The sequence below is a fragment of the Fundulus heteroclitus genome, unplaced genomic scaffold, assembly GCF_011125445.2.
Source record: "Fundulus heteroclitus isolate FHET01 unplaced genomic scaffold, MU-UCD_Fhet_4.1 scaffold_53, whole genome shotgun sequence".
Lineage (NCBI taxonomy): Eukaryota > Metazoa > Chordata > Actinopteri > Cyprinodontiformes > Fundulidae > Fundulus > Fundulus heteroclitus.
In genome coordinates this window covers 1,255,998-1,276,464 of record NW_023396956.1, presented here as the reverse complement: position 1 = coordinate 1,276,464, position 20,467 = coordinate 1,255,998, and the positions used below count along the sequence as shown (strand labels likewise).

Genomic DNA, 20,467 nt, shown 5'->3' with positions numbered 1-20,467 from the left:
TTTGCTGAGCTAACGAGCCTTTACCTGCAGCAGCAAGAGTAGCTTAGCTTGTGGTTGTGTTTTCGTCGTCGCTCGTAACAGAGCGACGACGAATCTGATTGGTTCATTTGGCCCGTCTATCACCAACATAGGCCAATCAGCTACCAGTATTTTCGCCCCTTCCCAAAATTACTTCAACGGAAGGTTTCCAGATGGATATGCGGAGCAAATCTATCTGGCGGAGTCAGGTAACTATACCACACCAATTGGATGACAATTTTTTTTTTTTTTGTTAAAGTCATGTATTGTTCTCTATTTATGATATACCGAATTGGCTAAGAATAAGTAAATACATCACACAAAGAAATGTCTGAAAGTTCTGGTATGGACTGGATATATGGCGGCACCATGACTGCAGATGGGTTCTTGTCTCGTGTGCTGCTCAGACCGGGTAAACCAGGTCCCTGTCTGTCTCCGGGTCCCCCTTGAAGTCCGTTTTGGTCACTTTTGATACTGAAGACCCAACACACGGTCCATTTTTAATGCTGTTCTTTATTTCAAAACCTCATGCAGAACCACATCCTCATCATCCACTGGAGTGTGATTTTTACATAGAAACAAACCTGATTTCTTTATGATTTCACGCTCTTAACTAGAAAACTACAATACTGTAAGTTTATTTACACACATATTTATGTAAAGAAAGAGGTCATCAGATTAGAGTGGGGGGTATTCAAAAGAAATGCAATAAAAGCACAGATTACCACAGAAACGTCACAACAAGATATAAAAACACTTAAAAAAAACAAACACAACAAACAGTTCACACCCTTTATATTTGTCTACATTAAAGCACGTCTATGTTGTAATGCTACTAACGAGTTAATGGCCGTCTGTGATTTTCTTGGATGGGACTCGCTGAGAGGTTACATTAGAAAGTGACTTGGACCGGAGACTCCTTCAGTCCGGCGCCGTTCTGAGGACATGTGCGTTGATCAGCTGTTGAGGCAGGGTCTGGTGAGGCGCTCAGACGGTGAAAGGCAGCAGATAAAGCTACATTTAGTACTCACAGCAGAGCTATAAAGTGTTATAACATTAAGTAAAGTGGATAAAACTATTCAGAGATAAGAGTCACCTTTGGGATTCAAATATTCAATTGACTTGATCTGGTCAGTAGCTTATATCGACTCGTTTTGTCCCAAAACCACAGATGATCTGGATTATTCTGCCCAAGTCTGAGTTTTACCTAAAAAACTCCCAAATTCTTCAGATTTTCCCCCCAAAGAGCCAGACTCTTCTGAACTGGTCTCAAGCAATAGATCTCCAGACTTCCTGCAGCTTCTCTGGGTTTTCAGAACTCCTAAAGGTTCTTTCTGAGGCTCTGTCAAAGTTGTTCCTTGGACTTAGGCTGCTTCTTTACTATTTCTTCTCCCAAGAAGCCGACTGAGGAGGGAAATTAGCTCTGCCACAGGACTATAAGTTGGACACATACATGCTGACACTGACCTCATTGTAATAGAGAACAGAAACTAGACTGAGAACAAGTGATCAAGCAGCCAAAGTCCAAAGATCAGAACCATCTCCAGAAAGTCCAGAGTTCTCTTGCTGAAGACCCTTTCCAACAAAGTCCTGCACCTTGTGTGCGAAACATCAAGAAAAGTGATTCTGTTTAAGGATTTTCCAGCACCGAACAAAGTTTGACTTAAAGCTTAAACCTCCCAGCAACAGGAACGAAACTCTCTGGCCGGATAACTGAGACCTTCCACGGTGAACCACAGCGGTGCGGTTCCTCCAGGTCAACATGTGCTGTATAAGTGTTAGAATATGTGCCTTGTCTGTGTTTTCCACCACCTCCCGTGACTGTGGGCGGTTAGAGGGCGGGGCTTCGACCTTGTGCAAAGAGAAGAGAAGCTAAAACTGATCGAGTGGCCGGTGATTAGCTAGGTGGAATGACAGATGTCAATCACGTAAAGTGCCTGAGTAACGACAATCACAACAGAAATCATTCTAAACAAGTTAAACATTAAACTACCTGGGAAGAGGATTGTCTTCCTCTATAATCTCAATAAGGAATCTTCACACGAACTCGGGTTGTACTGCTGCTTCAGACAGAGAACGGGTTTCCCTCACTTCCTCTCACACCCCGATGCACACAGACTTTGGTAACTAGGAGCTGATATTGCGGTGCAAGAGTTCTTGTTGGTTTGGCACGAGCAAGAAAACACAATACTGCTGATAAAGTTTGTACAAAAACCGGCGTCTGCACGATGTGAATAAATAGTTAGACCCTTTTCGCCATTAACGAGACCAGTGATGTTTGGTTAAATGCGAGGCGTCCTCCCCGACAGGCGAGGAGACGCAGCACCACCGGGCCAGTCGCCTGCTTCCCTAACCGTCTTCTCCCGACTCGATCCGGGCGAACGGGAGAAGACCTCACAGGTACCGGAAGGCCCCGGTTCTTTAATGGAGTCCATTAAAGCCAGGAGGAGACGGATCCTGGACGAGACTACTGACTGTGTTAATAAGCGCAGACAGAGGCTGTTGGAGGGCCCCGTCTTATCTAAAGTTACGCTACCGGTTAGTTTTCTGAGACTACGATCCGTCTACTACCCCTGCTGCTGCGTTAATGACCGTGGAGAGCATCAGGATCCTAACAGCTACAAGCGTTTGCATTAGTTGGATATATAATTGCATGGCAGGGTCAGGCTGAGACCCGGACAGAGTCTCTGTGTTGGGGTTTCTACACGGTGGTGGGAAGTGAGGGACTGTCGTCCGTCTCCACCTTTTGCTCCGGCGAGCAGCACAGGAAGAGGCGGCTGCCCAGGCTCTTGAAGGCGAACCGGAAGTACATCACGTGACCCATGGCCACGAAGGACACGGAGATGATGACGAGCAGGCCGAAGGCCTCCGGGTTGGGGGCCAGGATCACCATGATGAAGTGCAGCAGGTCTAGGAGGTAGTTCATGGAGTTCTGGACGCCGTTGATTATGCCTCGCTCCGACTCGATCACATTTTCCTGGATGAGCTGGGTCACGGTCAGGTCGAAGGACCACAGGCCTGTGGGACAGAAGCAAGGACCAACCGTTAGCCCTAATCTGCCTTTAAAGCCCATTAAACACAACGTCTGACTCGCTTTCTGGAATCGGGAGCATTATTGGCATCAAAGGTTGCAAATATGGCTCTGGCATCCGGAGGAGACACGTAACCTTGCAATCAGTGTTCCTGCTGGAGTCACGTCAGGAAGTCGTGTCCATAGACTTTTATTATGAAAGGAAGTGAAGGTGCCAACGCAGCACACACAAAGATCCAGTCACTTCTCATTTCCTAAAGAACATCAGCGTCTGTTTGGATTTTGGCTCCACGTCTATCTTTTGCCCCCATTGCTTCATATTTGCCATCCAAACAGCAAGACCTTCTTCTTAATTCTAAAACGAAGCTACAAACAATAAATCTGAAGTTCTTTGGACTCTGGCTGCTGATTTGGTGCGTTTGCTCATTGTTTAAGTTCATACTGTGAACTCATGAGCCCACAGTCAGGCAGAAGGACCAGACTGAGAACCAGACCAAGAAGCAGCTGCCAGAGACCAAAGACAAACTGCACTGCAGAAACCGATCTAAAAATAAGTAAAATGTTCTTAAATTAAATGTATTTATCCTTGATTTGAGCAGGTAAATATGATCATTTGCCAATGGAATGAGTATTTTGACCCATAAAATAAGATAATTAGACATCCTGCACTTGAAATAAGATGATGGAGATGAATTGTTCCTATTTTAAGTGCAAAAATCTTATTCTATTGGCAGATCATCTTATTTACCTGCTCAAATCAAGGACAGATACACTATTTTTAAGAAAATTTTACTTATTTTTAGTTCCGTTTTGGCAGTGTGATGAAGATTGAAGGAAGGTTTGGCTGCTCAGCGGTGAATGCTGTCAGTCAAAGACTCGATGCAACCTGCTGGGTTTCCTTAGAAGACTTTAACCCACCGGTCTGGATGACATGTTGGGTGGAGGAAGTGTAGAAGGGACCAGGACCAAGGCGGTACTGTTCGGGCACAGGAAGCCACTCACCAACTCTTGCAGCGATGACGCCGGCAAACAGCAGGCTGACAGACATGTAGGACTGAAGGGGCGGCATCTCCAGGGCCGGCGGCGCCGTGGTGGCGTTCCCGGCCAGCGCGTCGAGGAGGCTGTGCTCGGCCTCCGGCAGGACCTGCTCCCCCATCAGGTGGGTGTAGAGGTCCTGGAAGGGCGAGACGCTCAGGTCGAAGGGGCTTCCGGGAGCGAAGACGGAGACGACGCAGAGCACCAGGCAGCAGAGCTGGGCCGTGCCCGAGATGAAGCCCGTCCGAATCAGGCCGCACTTCTTGCGGACCCAGGTGAAGGCGACGGTGCCGCAGATGCCGGCGATGGCGGAGGCCCCCATGAGCAGGCTGAGGACGGAGCCGTTGAGGCCCTGGGTGTAGGCGTAGCCCGTGGTGATGCAGTCGAAGCCCAGGACGGTCATGTAGAGGAATGCCAGGGACATGCCGGCCAGGAAGATGTTCTGGTTGTAGTAGGCCACCCAGCCGGCCTTGAAGGTCTGCAGCGGCCTGCTCACCTGCTCGCAGCAGCCCGGCGCTTTGGGAGAGGCGTTGGGCGGCGAGGCCTCGTTCATCAGCGGCTGAGACGACTCTTCAGGGCTCTGGCCGTTCTCACAATCTGTCAGAACCAGAGAGATTCAGACAGATTCCCTTCACAGCTCTCTACAAACATCTGGATGAATAATAGTCTTCTGAGGTTGTCCCAAACATCTGAGGTTGCATTCACTGTGAGGTCTTCTTACCTCTCTGGGGGCTGAGCTGTTTGAGCTCCTGCTGCTCCTTCTGTCCGGCCTTCACAGCCAGAGCCGGCGTCTTCTGGTACACCGTCCACAGCAGGGCGTACTCCACGCACATGGAGCACAGGTTCCAGCCGGAGATGAAGCCGCAGCCGATGAAGTGGGAGCCGAAGGCCATGATCTGGCCCACCAGCATGGGAGCCAGGATGTTGGTGAGCTGGTCGATGATCCGCACCGTGGCGTTCATGTCTGCCAGAGGAAACACGTTCAGGTCAGTCCGTCACTCTCCCGCTGAAAAAAAAACGGATCTAAAAATAAGTAAAATGTTCTTAAAATTTGTGTTTTTGTCCTAGATTTGAGCAGGTTAGTAAGATTATCTGCCAATGGAATGAGTATTTTGACCCCTAAAATAAGATAATTAATTATACTGCACTTGAAATAAGACAATGGAGATGAGTTGTTCCTATTTTAAGTGCAAAAATCTTATTCTATTGGCAGATCATCTTATTTATCTGCTCAAATGAAGGAAAAATACACTAATTTTAAGAGCATTTTACGTATTTTTAGTTCCGTTTTTGCAGAATATTTCACCGTGACGCCATTTCTGTGGAGGTCAGCGGGTTCACAGCTCAGCGGCAGCAAATCTCTTAAAAAGCTTAGAACGAGCAGCTGGAAGCAGCAGGGATATAAACGGCAGAAAATGAGAGCGAGTCAGCAGCTGGGTCCAAAGTCTCCTCCTCAGAAGATAAGGCGCCACCTGAAGCCGACGTGAAGGTGACGCGGAAACACCCACCTGCCAGCGTGCTGCTGTCCGGACCCGCCACCACCACCACCCAGTCCCGCTGGATGGTGATGGAGGTGGCCGTGCTGGCCAGGTTGGCGATGTTGGCGATGGAGATGACCAGAATGTAGCAGGTGGTCTGGAAGGAGAAGATGTTTTCAGAGTAAGTTTCACAGAAGGTCAAACGCTGACAGCGATGGTTTAAAGCGAGCTGCAGACACAAAGCCGCCAGGCTGCATCACTCTGAGGACATTTTCCAGATCTACAGCCAGAGAACTCCTCCTGATGTCTGCAGGAACATGTGCAGAGCAGGAGGAGATTCATGGAGCTCTGATCCAACCCGTTCACTGAAGCGCAGAAACATCTAGAACATCTGCATGTTCTAGATGTTCTCTCTCCGGTCTGCCTCGGGAAAGTATCCGACCTCCGCTACGTCTAGTACGCTAAGCTAAGGCGGCAGCGTATTAGGAAAACACGCAGTTCAGCTCATATTTCTTGATGCTTAATGCAGATCTATCAGATTTTTTCTCCATTCATTGAACGCAACAAACCTGAATGAAGTCATAAGGCAACAGCAGGTTTTCATGCCCTTAGAGCTGAACACAGATCAGTGACAGTTTAAACACACGTGGTTTAAATCTCGTTTAACTCGGATCAGCGACTCGGATCTCAAAGGAGACTGGAAATTCAGTGCATCGCTAAAAAAGATCATTTTCAACCAGAGTGTAAACGTACGTCTCTTGAAATATCAGACAAATTGATATAGTGACTATATTTGGAGGAAAATGGAAGATATGAGTAGAAGCAAAAGCTTTTCTGTTGCCTGGAAGCGCTGAACCCCAGAAGGACGTCCGGGTTGGGAGGATGAAGATGAAGATGAAGATGAAGCTACTTCCTGTGTTAGTTGTTAACATTTGAACGCTTGAAACATCAAAATGTGGATTTTTCACCTGCAGAGGAAATTATCGACCAGTCTTTCCACAGAATTAGTCTCTTATCTCTATTGATTACTACTCACTTCTTTATGCATCTTCTGTACTCTAAAATAAAATCTTCTTCAGGAACTAAAAACCCTGCATTAAAAACAAATATTTTAGAATAAAATAAATAAACTTTACTAACTAATCTCTAAGCTCTGCTCTCCAGGTGGGGTTTGTGAACGGAACAGAATCGATGCCTTTTTTTTGGAAAGGAATCTATAACTGTCTGTAAATAATTAGCTTTTTGCAGCAGCAGAATTTCACAGGTCAGCTGGAGTGATTACGACATAATAAAGGTGCTTAACGACCTAAACGGCACATTCTGACACGCAGTAAAACACGTTTCCACATCAGCTCCGTCTGATCGGCACAGCAGCAGAAATCCCTCAGCAGGCCCGGATAAGGAGGAGGATTTTCCTCCGAGTCACATGAACAACCTGCTGACTGGACAGCCCTCCACCAGCCGCTCTATCTCCAGTTTCACTCCGCTTTCTCCACCAATAGCCCCACACCAGCTGGCGCTCCACAACCCCCCCCCCCCCTTTCAGCCGGCAGACGGACAGGCCGCCTTTGTTTCTGCAGGCCGGCTGCTGAGTCAGCAGTCCTGCAGCTCCTACCGGGACCAGGTCCCAACGGTGCAGCGCTCAGGACGGCCGACGCGGCTCCATCTACGTTTTAGCTCCGTTTAAATGTGAGATCATAAGTTTGAGCTGGAGGTGATCCAGTCAGAACAGCCATAAATCCTATTGATGTGGGAGTTTGTATCAGTGGAGTTTAAACCCTGAGGTCAGAGTGCTGCAGCACGGCGAGCTGGTCGAAGCAGCATGAAGCAACGGCGGCTTTGGGGCTCTTACCAGAATCCATCCGTCGTAGAGCTCCACCAGTTGTCCCTTGAAGTGGAAGACCAGCATGAGGAGGACGCCGCACACGATGACACAGCTGTTCTGGACCAGCAGCGAGGTCTGGGCCACTGTGGAGACACCGGCATCAGCATCAGGGACACCGCTCTGACCCACTCCCTTCACAGCGCTGCCGAGCGGAGGCGGGGGCGGGGGGGCCGTGCGCTGACGGCCCATCCCCCCCCCCCCAGGAGCCGGATCAGCCGCTGCTGCTTTACCTTTCAGTCTGGGGTTCCTGTCCACCCAGTTGCCGATGTTGGCCCCCAGCAGGAGCACGGAGCCGGCCACCACCAGGCCGTACACGGCCGTGAGGAGCAGGCTGTTCCCGTAGAGCTCCACCAGGAACACCGCCACCGCAAAGTTCCACATCCGGTCCCCCTGGAAGGGTTTCAGACATTCCCGTTACAACGAATCCTCTCAAAAACCCAAACATTCCCACAAGCTCCACTTCCTACATCGGTTTTATCTATTTATCTTTACATGAATCCCATTTCTACCATTAAAAGCCTGCTTCACACATCTTAAAACTATACGTTCAAGCTAAAGTCCATTTTATCAGGATATAATGAGTTTTTCTCCTGCTCCTTACGGCAACTAAAGGAATCGTTACCTGAAAACGACCCAAATAAATAAATATATATAATATATATATATATATATATATATATAAAGTTATCAGATCTGAACGGTTCACCTACACTGAGAACAGATTCTTTACAGATTAGTTGCTTCTGCAGATTATTTATGTTTGGGACAAAATGCAAAACAACAGGAGCTTCATTTTTTTGTTTGCCATCTAAACCAGAACCGACCCAGGAACAAACGTTCCTAACGCAGAGGCTCTAAAGGACAAAAGCTTGATTGTTTTTTCTTCTTTATAAAGGACAAAAAAAGACACAAAGCTGTCTGGGACCAAAACTTAAATTGCAATTTTAAGGTAAATTAAGGTAATCTACATAAAGATAGATAGACCTTTATTTTAAAGAGTTTTTTTTGATATGATATAATAAGAAATAAATTCCTTTTTCCAGACTGCATGAACAATGAGAGCAGATCTGTGCTTCCTGTGAGCCTAACCACATTTATTTAGCTCTAAATGCAGTTATATTGTTGCATAAATAGACAATATTCCCCGGACAGGCCGTGTTTCTGCCGTACTCACCCATGTTGACAGGGCATGGCCCATGTAAATAAGAAACTTAGCCGAGGTGAAGAAATCCCGGATGGATTCTGCAAAGATCATTTCACATGATCAAAACTAATTATACAGCTTTTATTATTAGTTATTACCGTGACATGACGTGCATTATAGCTCACCGGTGCATGTCTTCTTCTTGGGTGCAGTAGTTTCCATTTTAAAGCGTCTTTAGGGCTTATTTTTCCTTCTTTTGTGCTGATAAAGGAGGTCGACCCTCGGCTATCTCTGCATTCAACCGTCGGCAGCGAGAGAGGAAAAATAAAAACAACTAAAGAAAACGCGACGTTTCTCCCCGTTTCTCCCTTCCGAACTTAGCTAACACTGTAGCTGAAGTTGGAAAGAAATGATCTTATGTGGTACCGGACGGGTTGGACCCACAACAGACCGGGGACAGAACCGCTGCTCCGACCGTTGCTCCGCTCGTCTCTGCTGCTCTGTTTACGTCGCGGCGCTTTATACCCACGCCGTCACGTGACCTGGCCTAATTTACATGTGCGCGCGCCCACCGCACGCGCTCATAATGCCAGCTTTAACGGAAAAAAAGGGGAAAAAAAGATGGCGGACCACATCTTCACCTTAAGCGGTGTTAGTGGATCAGAAGACAGAGAAAACCGGTTTAGTCGGTTTCTGTTCAGGTTTGGTGACTTTTATTTACAGCCTGGGGCTCCATTAACAACATGTTTACCTCTAAAACGAGCCGGTCGCTGTTTAAAAAAGACCCATAATGAATAAATGATCAGTCCCGTCACAAGTACGGCGACAAAACTGCTTTATAAAATCAAGACATGACAACAAAAACACACATGAAGATGAAGTAAAGTAAAAAACCAAAGAAAAACAAACGTTACACCAAGATCAATTAAACTAAATAAATCCAACAAGGTACATGGAACTGAGGGGCCAGTTTTAAGTATTAAAAAGTCCTGGGGAAATATAAGTTTTTAGCTTTGATTTAAAAAAAAAGGCCAGTTATAGATTAACCAAGAGTAACCAGGAATGGAAATATATTTTCCAGGATGTCTTTTTGTTGTTTAGTAAACAAATCAAACAGTCTTTACTTCCAAAGTCACATGTTAAAGCTACAGTTGTTTCTGTTATACTGGGTGAAACCATCCTTCCATCCTGACACTAGTTAATACATCATCTATTCATAAAAAGAAATAAAAACAAAAAATTAAATCTCTGTGGGAGCTGCAGGCCTGTAAAAACTGACCAATCCCTGCTCTGGTCAAAGTTTTGGTCCTGCTCTCCTCTGTCCCTCGGGTTCTGGGCGTATCACCTTAATTGGTTGTCCCATATGCCAATCATCCTGACATGGTCATGTAACGCCAGTGATCGTTCCTGGTTAGTTTCCTCTTGCTGGCTGCTTATGCGCACTTCTAGTGTTTATGCATCCGGTTAGCTCTACGGTTAGGTTAGGTTAGGTTAGGTTAGGTTAGGTTAGGTTAGGTTAGGTTAGGTTAGGTTAGGTTAGGTTAGGTTAGGTTAGGTTAGGTTAGGTTAGGTTAGGTTAGGTTAGGTGAGGGGTTCAGACCTCCAGTGGACGGGTGACTTGTTTAGGGGGACCTGACTCTGCTTGCAGCAGGGATTGGCTCCTTGACCCAATTTCTGATTTAAATGAGGGCATCAAGTGATTTCAAGTCCAAGTCAAGTAGTAAGTCTTGGTCAACTCACCAAATCTGACTTGAGTCAAGTCATCAAGTCACAGTCCACACCCCTGGAAAATAAATCACTTTACCTGCAGTCAAGACGGGACAAAATATGTGAGCAGACAAGTCCACCAGAACCACGACTAAAGGTTTGACCACTTTGACCTAAAAATTCAATTTGACAGCAGAGCTGGTGAAACATAATGAAACTTGGAATAAAAAACTACTTATTAGCCCAGTGTGCATCTCATCAGCTCTTTAACAAACAGGTAAATCATTGATTTGTTATATTATTTAAATCCATAAAAGACAGACGACTTAGTTTTAGTCATTTTCTTTTCCTGCTTGATGTCATCTTTACCTTCAGATGACACTATTAACATGTTTACCTCTAAAGAAGCAGCCAATCTCTGTCAATCAGTCCCTAAGTGGATAAATGAAGGATTATTGGCCAGAGTAACCGTGCTAGAATTACATGTTCCAAGATGGCCTTTTATACTTAAGTGAATAGCCACATGTTTAACTGATCTATGCATTTTTCAATTATGAAGTGAGTAAAAGGATTACAGCTTTATGATGACATCTGCCAGAGGATGGGACACAGACTGCCCTCCCTCAGGTGGAGGTCAACTGGTTAGGATGTTCAGGAACGACCCAGGATCCCAGGAAGTGCTGGAACACCAGCGTCATTGTCCTCATTGGGGTCAGTTCCACCAGAGAGGACCCCCTGCTCCAAAATAAAGCTGAGCTATAACTTACAGCAGCCTATGTGGACGAGGCCTCAGGCCTGGGTCTGGAGAATATCTTCATGGTCAGACCAGACGGAGCGGTTTGGTTACAGTTTGGGAGGCGAGGCTAAAACCTACAAACTGTCCAACACGGTGCTGGCAGCATCATACTGAGGGGATGTTTTACCACACGCAGTACTGGTGTAATATTTACGCAGTTCTTCAGATGCTCCTCAAATCAGCAGCTAGATGGTTGAAACCTGGACAGATCGGGGCGCTCCGACAGAACCATGGTCCCAAACCGATCCAGACTGGTTTTAAACGAAGCAGCAGGATCGCGTTAAGCATCTGGAACCCTTCAAAGACTTAAATTCAGCTTTTTCCCTCAGGAAACCCACAGATTTACTGTATCAGGCAGCAAGTGGACATTTCCTGCTGGTAGTGGATGCTTTTGAAGTAAGAAGAATGGAGAAGCATGACGAATTGTGAGGCTGTACAACGAGATCCGATGGATCGGCGTACGAAACAACCAAAGCTGTGAAGGTAAAGAGGTTACGGCACCAACAGCCGGTGAAATTGTCTGTTTCCATTCTTTTATTTGTATTTGAGTCAGAATTTCTGTAATCTGGGTCAGAAAATCTGGATGTTGGCTGTTTTGTCACAGGAGCACTTTATTTCTTTATAGGTTAAAGGTAAAATCTACAGTATGCACAGGTTTGACTTGACTTTACAGGTAATATTACCAAGCACTGGTTCACAGTAAGACAATTTTTGCAAAGAAAAAAACTTATAAAGTTATTTTTTTGGGGAAAGAAAACTATTTACAATAACGCAGTTTTTGTGTGTTTGTGTATGGATGAGGGACCTGTTGCATTACGGAAGAACGAAGCAGGAAGACTGTCAGCAACTTTACCTTCATCTTTGTTGCTTCTTTGGTCTTTACTTATTTATCCTGATTCTGTCAGTTATGTACAGAAAAACACAACTTTTAGAAGAAAATGCTAAATATAAAAAATAAAACAAACAAAAACTGTTTCTGGACTTTATTTTAAATGTAAAAAGAATATTAATGCAAATTAATGTTTTCTTTACTTATCTCATAAATGTTTTTTGTGTATTTTTTGTTCTTTTTCTGCCCAGAATCTTAAAGCATTTGTCGTTTATTTGACTCTATTCAACCCATCGAATGAAATAAATCCACAGGCATGTTTTCCACGGCTAATTTGTTCTTTTGTCTCAGCTAAAAACAAAAAAGGTCAAAAATAAAGTAATAATCCAGTGCATTAACAAGTTTTTTGGCAAAAATAAACGTTGTATAACCATAGCGCTACCTCAATTGATATTTAAATATAAACTTTTCATGTAGATAACAGTAATTCTGCATTAATCCTGCAACCTTTGCTTGTCATCCTGATGTTTCTCAGCGCGGTCAGAGGTTCATGAGCCTCACAGAGGTGAAGGTGGAGCACGGCGGAGAGAGAAAAGGTGATCCGGTAAACATGGAGCAGGAAAATCAAGGCCCGTTACTGCAGGCAGGAAGTCTAGAGTTTCATTCAGAAAACACAGAGAGGCTCAGATGGTGCTTAAAGTTTAAAGAGATGGCACCATTTCTCAGAAGGAAGGTGCCAATAATTAATGACGCGTCATCTCAGAGCATCAAGGCGATTTCTGGGCCTGAGTCAGATTTGAGGGTCTTTCGCTGGAGAGACTGCAGATTTATTTCTGTAGCAGGATAAAAATGTTCTTTTTGTGAGTTAGAGGAGCAGAACTGTCCTTTTTAAGAATACTTTAACTGTCAGGATGCTCCGCTGGTAGCCAATAAACATCATCACGGTCTGCCTTCTGTAACAGCGGTCTCGTGTTTCATAGGATTTATTCTGTGACACGACAAAGATAATTAGTGTTCATGACGCTGCATTTTGGGATAATTTAATTAACCAACGTATTAGAGAAGTAACTGAAATAAATCCAATAAAAAATGGTATAAAATAAAAAAAAATGGAAAAATACTAATAAAATAAATTCTAACTTTAAATGTGTAATAGAAAAATAATTGAATTACATTAAAATTAATCCAGCCAGAGTTTTCACAGGCTCACCATCTCAAATCCCAGTTAAATATATTTTAAATGTCCTGCCGTATTATTTCAATTATGTAGCGTATTTCAACCTTGCACATTTTTAACCTTTCAGGTGAAGCTGTTTACTGAGAAAAGGGGGTGAAAGAGGGAAAAATGCACGTAAAGCTCACATTCGGATGACTTGCATTTATGGGCCGTTTGTCAACAGGAGCGAATCAGAGGTGTAATTACACGCTGCAGCAGGAGAGCTGCTCCTGAAGCATTAAAGTAATAAACACTGTGAGGACACAAGGAGCGACGGATCACATGGATCCCATCAGCAGAAAGGGACTCCTGCTGCTTTTTGTCCAAGATGAAACCGTCTCTATTGTTCAAGGAGGTGATTTAGGATAGTCAGGGATGAATAATGCCCACAAACCCTGGGCAGCATTGTGTTGCTGCTTCTCTGTGGTTTCCACGTGTTCAGGAACAGGTTTCTGACTTACCTGTACGCTGATGTTGTTTTAAAGCTAAAAGTCACAAACCTTCCAGGCTGATCCCGTCTCTTTGACAGGCCATCCCTGTCATGTTGTGAAAGCAACAAAAAAAAAAAAGCTCTCTGGCATGTTTCAGTTCTCCCTCGGGGACAAACAAGCGAGGAGGCGCGGCCTCCACATTCTCTTTGTCTTTCGTCTGCAGATTTACGGCTAAAGTCAGCACAAGTGCAACATTTCCCCCAGAATAACAAACAAGAGTTCAAACTCCTAAAGACTTTAACTCTAAATGACCAAATAGTGGATTCTGGAAACTTCATGCATCCAAAAGTGTTCTTATTGTCCTGCAATGTGCAAAGTTTTTATTTGCTGCAGCACAACTAAAGCTGCTGCTTTCCTGCTTTCTTACAAACAACAGAAAACTGCTTAGTGCTCTGGGGCCTGGTCTGACTGAAGATAATACCTGTTCTGTCCTGAAAGCCCTGAGGGGGGGGGGGGGGGGGGGGGGGGGGGTCAGGGCTCCAGGTTCACAAAGAACTGACGTGCAGAAAGTTCAGGGGCGATTTTTCAACGTCAGATTACCAGACAGCTAAGATAAAGAAAATTCCCTGCAGAGTCACAGAAACACTGCAAAAACGTAACTTTAAATAAGTAAAATGTTCTTAAAGTGAGTGCATTTGTCCCTGATTTGAGCAGGTAAATAAGATGATTTGCCAATGGAATAAGAGTTTTGCACTTAAAATAGCAGCAACTTATCTCCATCATCTTGTTTCAAGTGCAGGATGTCTAACTACCTTATTTTAGGAGTCAAAATGGCAAAAAAACTTATTTACCTGCTCAAATCAAGGACAAATGCACTCACTTTAAGAACATTTTACTTATTTTAAGTTCCGTTTTTGCAGTGAAGAAGTCGTTGCTGTGAATGCAGTTGTTCAGGTCATGCTCCTCCTCATGTCGGACCGGTTCAGAACCAGAGGAGAACAATATAGACAATACTGGAGCTGCAGAGAGACGCTTTAAACCTGACTCAGCAATAATAACAATGTGCCATCATGCAGGAGTCCAAAAAAAAAAAAAAAAAACAGAACTGAAAAGTGTGACACTGGTTCCTGCTGAAGGTTCCACATTCAGCACATCTCAGTCCAGAGGAGGTTCTCAGCCTGCAGCTTCATCACGTCAATACGGACCAGAACCTCTCAGGAACGTCTCGGCCACCTTGTTGAATCTTTGGCACCAATCAGGCAGGACGATTGGGTCCAAACCCGGTACCAGCTGGGTGTACCTAATAAAGTGGCCGCTTATCCAGAGCTGTCAGTCAAAAACTAAAAAGAAATCACGACTTAGCTCCAGTTTCTTCATGATCTCCTCTCACCGGCTCTCCAGGGTTTCTGAATCTGTTTCAAAGTTTTTCTTTGGACTTTTTCTGATTTCTCACTAATTCTGGTCCGGTTCGTCCAGAACCGGAGAGGAAGAACTTTTTCCCACATCTTTCATCGACTCCATGCAGAAACTCTAACTCCCACAAAGTGATTCCCAAACACCTGTGAGCTGAAAATGTGACCAACGGCCGATGACAGACACAGATTTTCCTTCCTATCCTCACAGAAGAGAAATGTTTCTCTGCTTTTGACCCACGGGCAACAATCTGGGCTCAGACTGAGTTTTGAACCACCAACCCCTGCAGCCTCAGGACAGACACAAACACCAGCTGAAGCATCTGTCAGGTCAGGTCTTTAAACTGCATTTGCTTTTCTGTTCCTGTTGGAGATCATTTTTTAAAGGCCTTAAACTTCCTTTTGTCCCATTTCAATGTGTTTTTGAAGGAAAACTGCATCCCATGCAAAGAAATTCTGGGTTTCCAGCTTTATGAAATCACCTTGGACCCAAAGACGTGTTTCCTGTTGTGGCAAACTGTGATCTTTAGTATTGTGCCATAATTCAACTAAATAAACGGAGATAAATTGTGTATTTTGGCAAATTGCCCTAACAGTGAGCTTAACTTCACGGTTATCTGCTAAACTGTTGATTATAGTTTAAGGCAACGCTGGGTTTGTTCTTTTAGTAGAAGAAAGGACAGTTTTTAAACGTTGAACATCTATTTTAGACTCTGAAGTCGGTTTTCTTAAGGTTCCTCCTATCTGCACGATTTTACAGAAACTCTCCGATTCAGGCTGGCCATGACGAATTAAAGGCGTCACAGTTATTTACCCTTGGCTTTTAACTCAGTTTGAGAAGTTTTTGTTTTTATTTCATTAGTTTTATTAGTCTGATTTTTTATTAATTGGTGATAGTTTTATTGTATTTTCACTTGCTGTAGGTGGTAAGGGTATTTTATGAATGTACAGCTCTTTGTTCATCGGTGTTGTCTCTAAAGTGCTTTATAAATAAAGTTGTATTGTAAATGAGCAAACGGTGCGTGGCCACATGCGGCGGCTGTAAATGATGATAGAAGCGAGGCGGACGGACCTCTGGGTGCTGTCTCATGGCATGAGGGAGCACAACCTGCAGCTCTGAGCAGCACACGCAGGTATTTTGAGCGCAGAGACAACAATAGGCTCATGAGTGTCTTTGTGATCTATTCAGGGCCCAAACAGAGCCGTGAGCCCCGTGGAAGCCTGCACACAGACCGAGGCCGTGCAAACAGATTAGTGGGCCGGTGTGTCAGCCCGCCGGGCTCAGCTGGCTGTCATCAGCGGTCAGACGGCTGCTCTGTTATTTTCAGCTGCAGGTCTGTCCGCCTGCGTCTGCTGCACAACAAGCTGTGTTTACCGGGGCTAAATTTATCCCCGATGGATAAAAATATGAGAGTGACTGTCCTGCTGCGGCCTCACGCTCACGCTCCGCAGATAAAGGACAGATCCAGGTGGAGGATATCAACAATTTTCCATCTATTCTTCATGTGTGAGCCAAGCTCTTTCCAGCTGTTGCTATAGAGCCGTGAGGCGTTTCAGAGCCGAGCTCTTTGACCGTTTACCAAAGCCGAGCTCAAGCCGAGCTCAAACCGAGCTCAAACCGAGCTCAAAGCGGCCCTCTGAGGTCCCCAAAGGTCCGTGCCGGTGGTTATGATCACCTTCACCCGTTTTAAAACGCTCCAGCGCTGCGGTCTCTTTGTCTCTGGGGACATCTGGGCCCTAAGACTTTGATATGTGCCTACCGACTCCAGCGCAGAACAATAAACATCAAAGGTCACCGTCTGGCCGTGACGGCGTGGCCACCTTTCCCAAAATGACGGCCCTTCTTCCAGGGACAGCAGACAGCAAACATCTGACAGCTGTTTCCGATCAATAGCGCTCTGCAGCTGCGCGGGCAGCGCACCAGACGGGCCGGTCCAGCCCGGCGTTTGACCCGCTGCAGGCGAGTCAACACAGGAGTGACCAGGAAAACAGGCTAAAGGACGCAGAGGGAGGATAACAGGAGCTGCTCCTCCTGGGCTGGAGGTGCTAGTCTGGCCACAGCTAGGGTCCAAAGCTGCAATATCATCCAAAAGAAGTTAAACAAGAGTGCTACAACTAGTGTATTTTCCCAAAAGCTATAGCAGTGGGTGGAGCTTAACTCAAAGCAGGTCTGCAGGCCTCGGTAAGCACGCTAAACATTAAAGTTCATGATGGTTAGAAAAACACTCAACAAGCATGGCTGCCTGGACGGGACCTGCTGCTACTATTCCACTGTAATGTGCTTTCTGTTGCTTTATTTTCTCATGTTCTGTTCATGTTCAGCTCTTTGAATCGTCTTGTTACTGAAATGTGCAACAGGTAAACTTACCTGGCCGTGTTCTGCAGCCAGGGCCACCCGGCACCTTCAGTCACTGACTGGACCAGGACCTCCTCTGAAGACCAAAGCGTTCTAGAGTCCAACATGAGTCTGTCTGTCCAACAGCTGCAGTTCTGCCCCAACCGGGTCATCAACAGAACCGTGTCCCAAACACAGCAGCAGATCTTTAACAGAGCCGAGCAGACGTGAGTCCATCAGGTTACACCACCGACTCACATCCTGTAAACTAATGTTCCTTTTTCTGCTCATACTTAGGAACTGCTAAAGTTCTTCTCAGGGATCTGAATTTCTCAGTTAAACATGTGGTTGATGTTTAAAAAGATCAAAAATATCTCGCCCCATCCAACTTCTAAACCCAATGTAGCTTTTGTTGGTAAAAATACAGAAATAAAACAGTAGAAATTATAGTATAAACTGTTTTGTTTAGTTGGTTTCATGACCTTTAGTAGAGTACCAATTTTTGAAACTCTCTCTCTTTCTAACAAACTTCTTATCAGTTTGTCTTCCTAAGAATTGACTAATTGTCCTGCCGTGTGAACCGGCCTTAAAAACTTATTCTGTTTGCAGAACAATTAACAAATTCAACGGCAATATAATAACATCAAATGTTTTAGTTTAGTTGTTTTAGCTAAGACAAATGTGACAAATGTACATTTATGTGTATCCCTTTTGAACATAGATTATTAATTTAATTTTCCCTGACTCTCTGGTCAAGTTAAAGGTTTAAGAATAACTGTGGATGGGACTATTGTGGTAATAATTATTTATTTTGAACAACTTGTATAGCTTTTCAAAATGGATTGAGTTTGTTTTTAAAAATGTAAAGATTTTATAAACACTGGAAGTCACATTATTAAGGTTTCTAAGTGAAAAGACACTAATAGGTGATTTCAAATAGGAATTAGTCTCATCAGACAAACCCTTAAAATCTAATCTGTTAAAATCCACAGCAAGTTTAGACCAGTTGTATTAATTAGAGCTGTTAGCTCCGCCCACTGTCTGATGGGGAAGGCTAATGAGAATAAGCACTCTCTGTAAACCACATTTTAAAAGAATATTCATTTATTGAATTGTGTTCTTCCTAACAATTTTAATAATTAAGGACACATTTAAGTAAATAGCTTATTTATTGAATTCTGACACTTTTTTTTTACCTCCACATCCTTAATAAATCACAGAACACCTTAGAAAAAGTGAACAAAACTGGTGGATTGAGCAAATCAAGTTTTTTTTCCCCCCCCATTTTCTCTTAAAGCAAACATTTATTTCACTTTTCTTAGATTTCACATATTTCTGTGACATTTCTAAAGTCAAATAGAGAGAGGGATCAGTTCTGTTCTTGGGTCTGTCTGTCTGTTTAGATGCTGTGGAGCTTCTCCAGGATGAAGGCTCTGGACGGGGCGCTGGTGAAGATGGAGCCAACGAAGACGTGCGTTCCCCAGAGGCGGTGCCGGATCGCCCTGCAGCAGCCCAGGTCCTCCAGGTGGAAGCCCAGCTGAGCGTATCGCTCATCCGTCTCAAACAGCGTGTTGTTGGTGTAGGAGCCGAAGAAGGCCAGGCCAGAGGAAGGCTCGATGAAGTCGGCCCAGAAGCCTGCGACCTGCAGGGCCAGGCAGATCTCCTGGGCTCCCTGGACGAACCTCTCCAGCAGCTGCTCCCTCTCCTGCTCCACAGCAGCGCTCCATGACGTCATGTCATTCTGGGTCCTCTGGGTCACCGTGATGATCATCATGTCAGAGGAGGGCGCTTCTGGGAACATGGAGAGGAAATCTTTCCTGAGAGACTCCGGGCAGGAGAGCACGGCGCACTCCACCCTGGAGTCAGAGCCGGAAAGCTGAGGAGGAGGAAGAGGAGGAGGAGGAAGAACCTCCTGGGATCCATCTTCTCCTGGCAGCCCCCCGGTTATCTGGAAGGCTGGGAGCCTGTAGTGCTCTCCTTCTGCCTCCAGGGGGCGCTGTGTTCCCGCTGGGTCAGACAGGTGAAGGTCCAGGAGGTTCTGGTCGGATCCAGTTGGTCTGAATCTGGGCGGACCGGAGCTCCTCACCGCGCAGGATGCCGCTGCGGACTCGGACCTGTGCGCAGCCATGCTGTGAACCAGCACGTTGATCCCGGGAAGGTACCTGATCAGCCTGGTTCCGCCACACAGAACCGGACTCAGACAGGCCATGCTACCGAACCGCTGCCCGCACAGGAGTACCTTTTCCCCTAATGATTCTTCGTCGTGCTTTTATTTAAATCACAAAAACTCGCGTCCTTGTAAACTCTCCTGTCATGTAAACTTCCGCTTGCACATGCGCATTTCCGACCTGCTGCTTCTTCACCTGAGCGGTTGATATCCAGTTGGATTAATCGCCCCCTGGCGGTTTGGAGCACAAACTCCGCACCTTTCATCCAAAGAGTTGGTTGGAGTTCTTAGATGTGTCGCCATATTTATCTCGATTAAACCAAACTGGGCTGAACTGACGCAGCGGCTGGCTGGTCCGGTGTGTATCCCTCCGCCGCAGACAGCCGCCGTTCTACACTAATGTCCCTTAAATGGACTTTAAGGGAATTTAGTGTAGACCGCACAGCTTTCCGCGTGTGTTGCCTATCACAATATGGCGATGACTTCACCTTGTGACGATCCAGCGACATGAACATAGACATTGTGTACATAGAAGCCTGGAGCGCATCCTGCAGTGCCGCCATCTTGGAAGGGTCTCGGGTCAAGGAGCCAACGGGAGTAAACACAGAGAAAACATCTTTCTGCAGGGAATAACTACTGAAACTAGAAATTATTGTTAGTGTATGAAGAGGGTTCAGAATTGTACATGTGAGAGTGAAATACATTTAAATGAGCAATCCAACTTGTTTCTTTATCAAAATATAAAATGTATGAATTTATACTTTTATTGATTTGTAACACCACCTGTCTCTTTAAGAGCATAAAATAAAGTATTTCAGCATAAAAGCATGTATTTATTTACATATTTAATATGTCATACCACATGTCTGCCTTTGTTAAATAGCGTAAAACAAAGTATTTCAGTATGAAATCACCTATTTATACATTAACATAAGAGCGTAAATTTATGAAATACGTTGTTTAAACAACGCATTTCAGCAATA

General features: G+C 45.1%; 2 protein-coding genes across 2 annotated transcripts; both read right to left on the bottom strand.

Moving 5' to 3' along the window:
* Positions 1 to 511: 511 nt before the first annotated feature.
* On the bottom strand, positions 512 to 9,108 carry slc40a1 (solute carrier family 40 member 1). Its single transcript, XM_012851066.3, has 8 exons — positions 8,777 to 9,108; positions 8,622 to 8,689; positions 7,678 to 7,837; positions 7,415 to 7,530; positions 5,593 to 5,719; positions 4,806 to 5,048; positions 4,052 to 4,681; positions 512 to 3,036 (listed from the first exon to the last, which is right to left on the bottom strand). The coding sequence occupies exons 1-8, from the start codon at positions 8,811 to 8,813 to the stop codon at positions 2,720 to 2,722; spliced, it is 1,698 nt and encodes a 565-aa protein (XP_012706520.2). The 5' UTR covers positions 8,814 to 9,108; the 3' UTR covers positions 512 to 2,719.
* Positions 9,109 to 18,467: 9,359 nt separating this feature from the next.
* Positions 18,468 to 19,861, bottom strand: LOC105916526 (cobalamin trafficking protein CblD-like). Its single transcript, XM_036132719.1, has one exon. The coding sequence runs from the start codon at positions 19,524 to 19,526 to the stop codon at positions 18,717 to 18,719; it is 810 nt and encodes a 269-aa protein (XP_035988612.1). The 5' UTR covers positions 19,527 to 19,861; the 3' UTR covers positions 18,468 to 18,716.
* Between the last annotated feature and the right edge of the window lie 606 nt (positions 19,862 to 20,467).

Coding starts and splice junctions, on each gene's coding strand:
- LOC105916526 (XM_036132719.1), bottom strand. CDS start 19,526: ATGGCCTGTCTGAGTCCGGTTCTGTGTGGCGGAACCAGGCTGATCAGG.
- slc40a1 (XM_012851066.3), bottom strand. CDS start 8,813: ATGGAAACTACTGCACCCAAGAAGAAGACATGCACCG. Junction 5,720..7,414: donor TCTACGACGGATGGATTCTG/GTAAGAGCCCCA, acceptor TTCTCCTTCCAG/ACCACCTGCTACATTCTGGT. Junction 3,037..4,051: donor CGTCATCGCTGCAAGAGTTG/GTGAGTGGCTTC, acceptor TCTGTCCCACAG/GCCTGTGGTCCTTCGACCTG.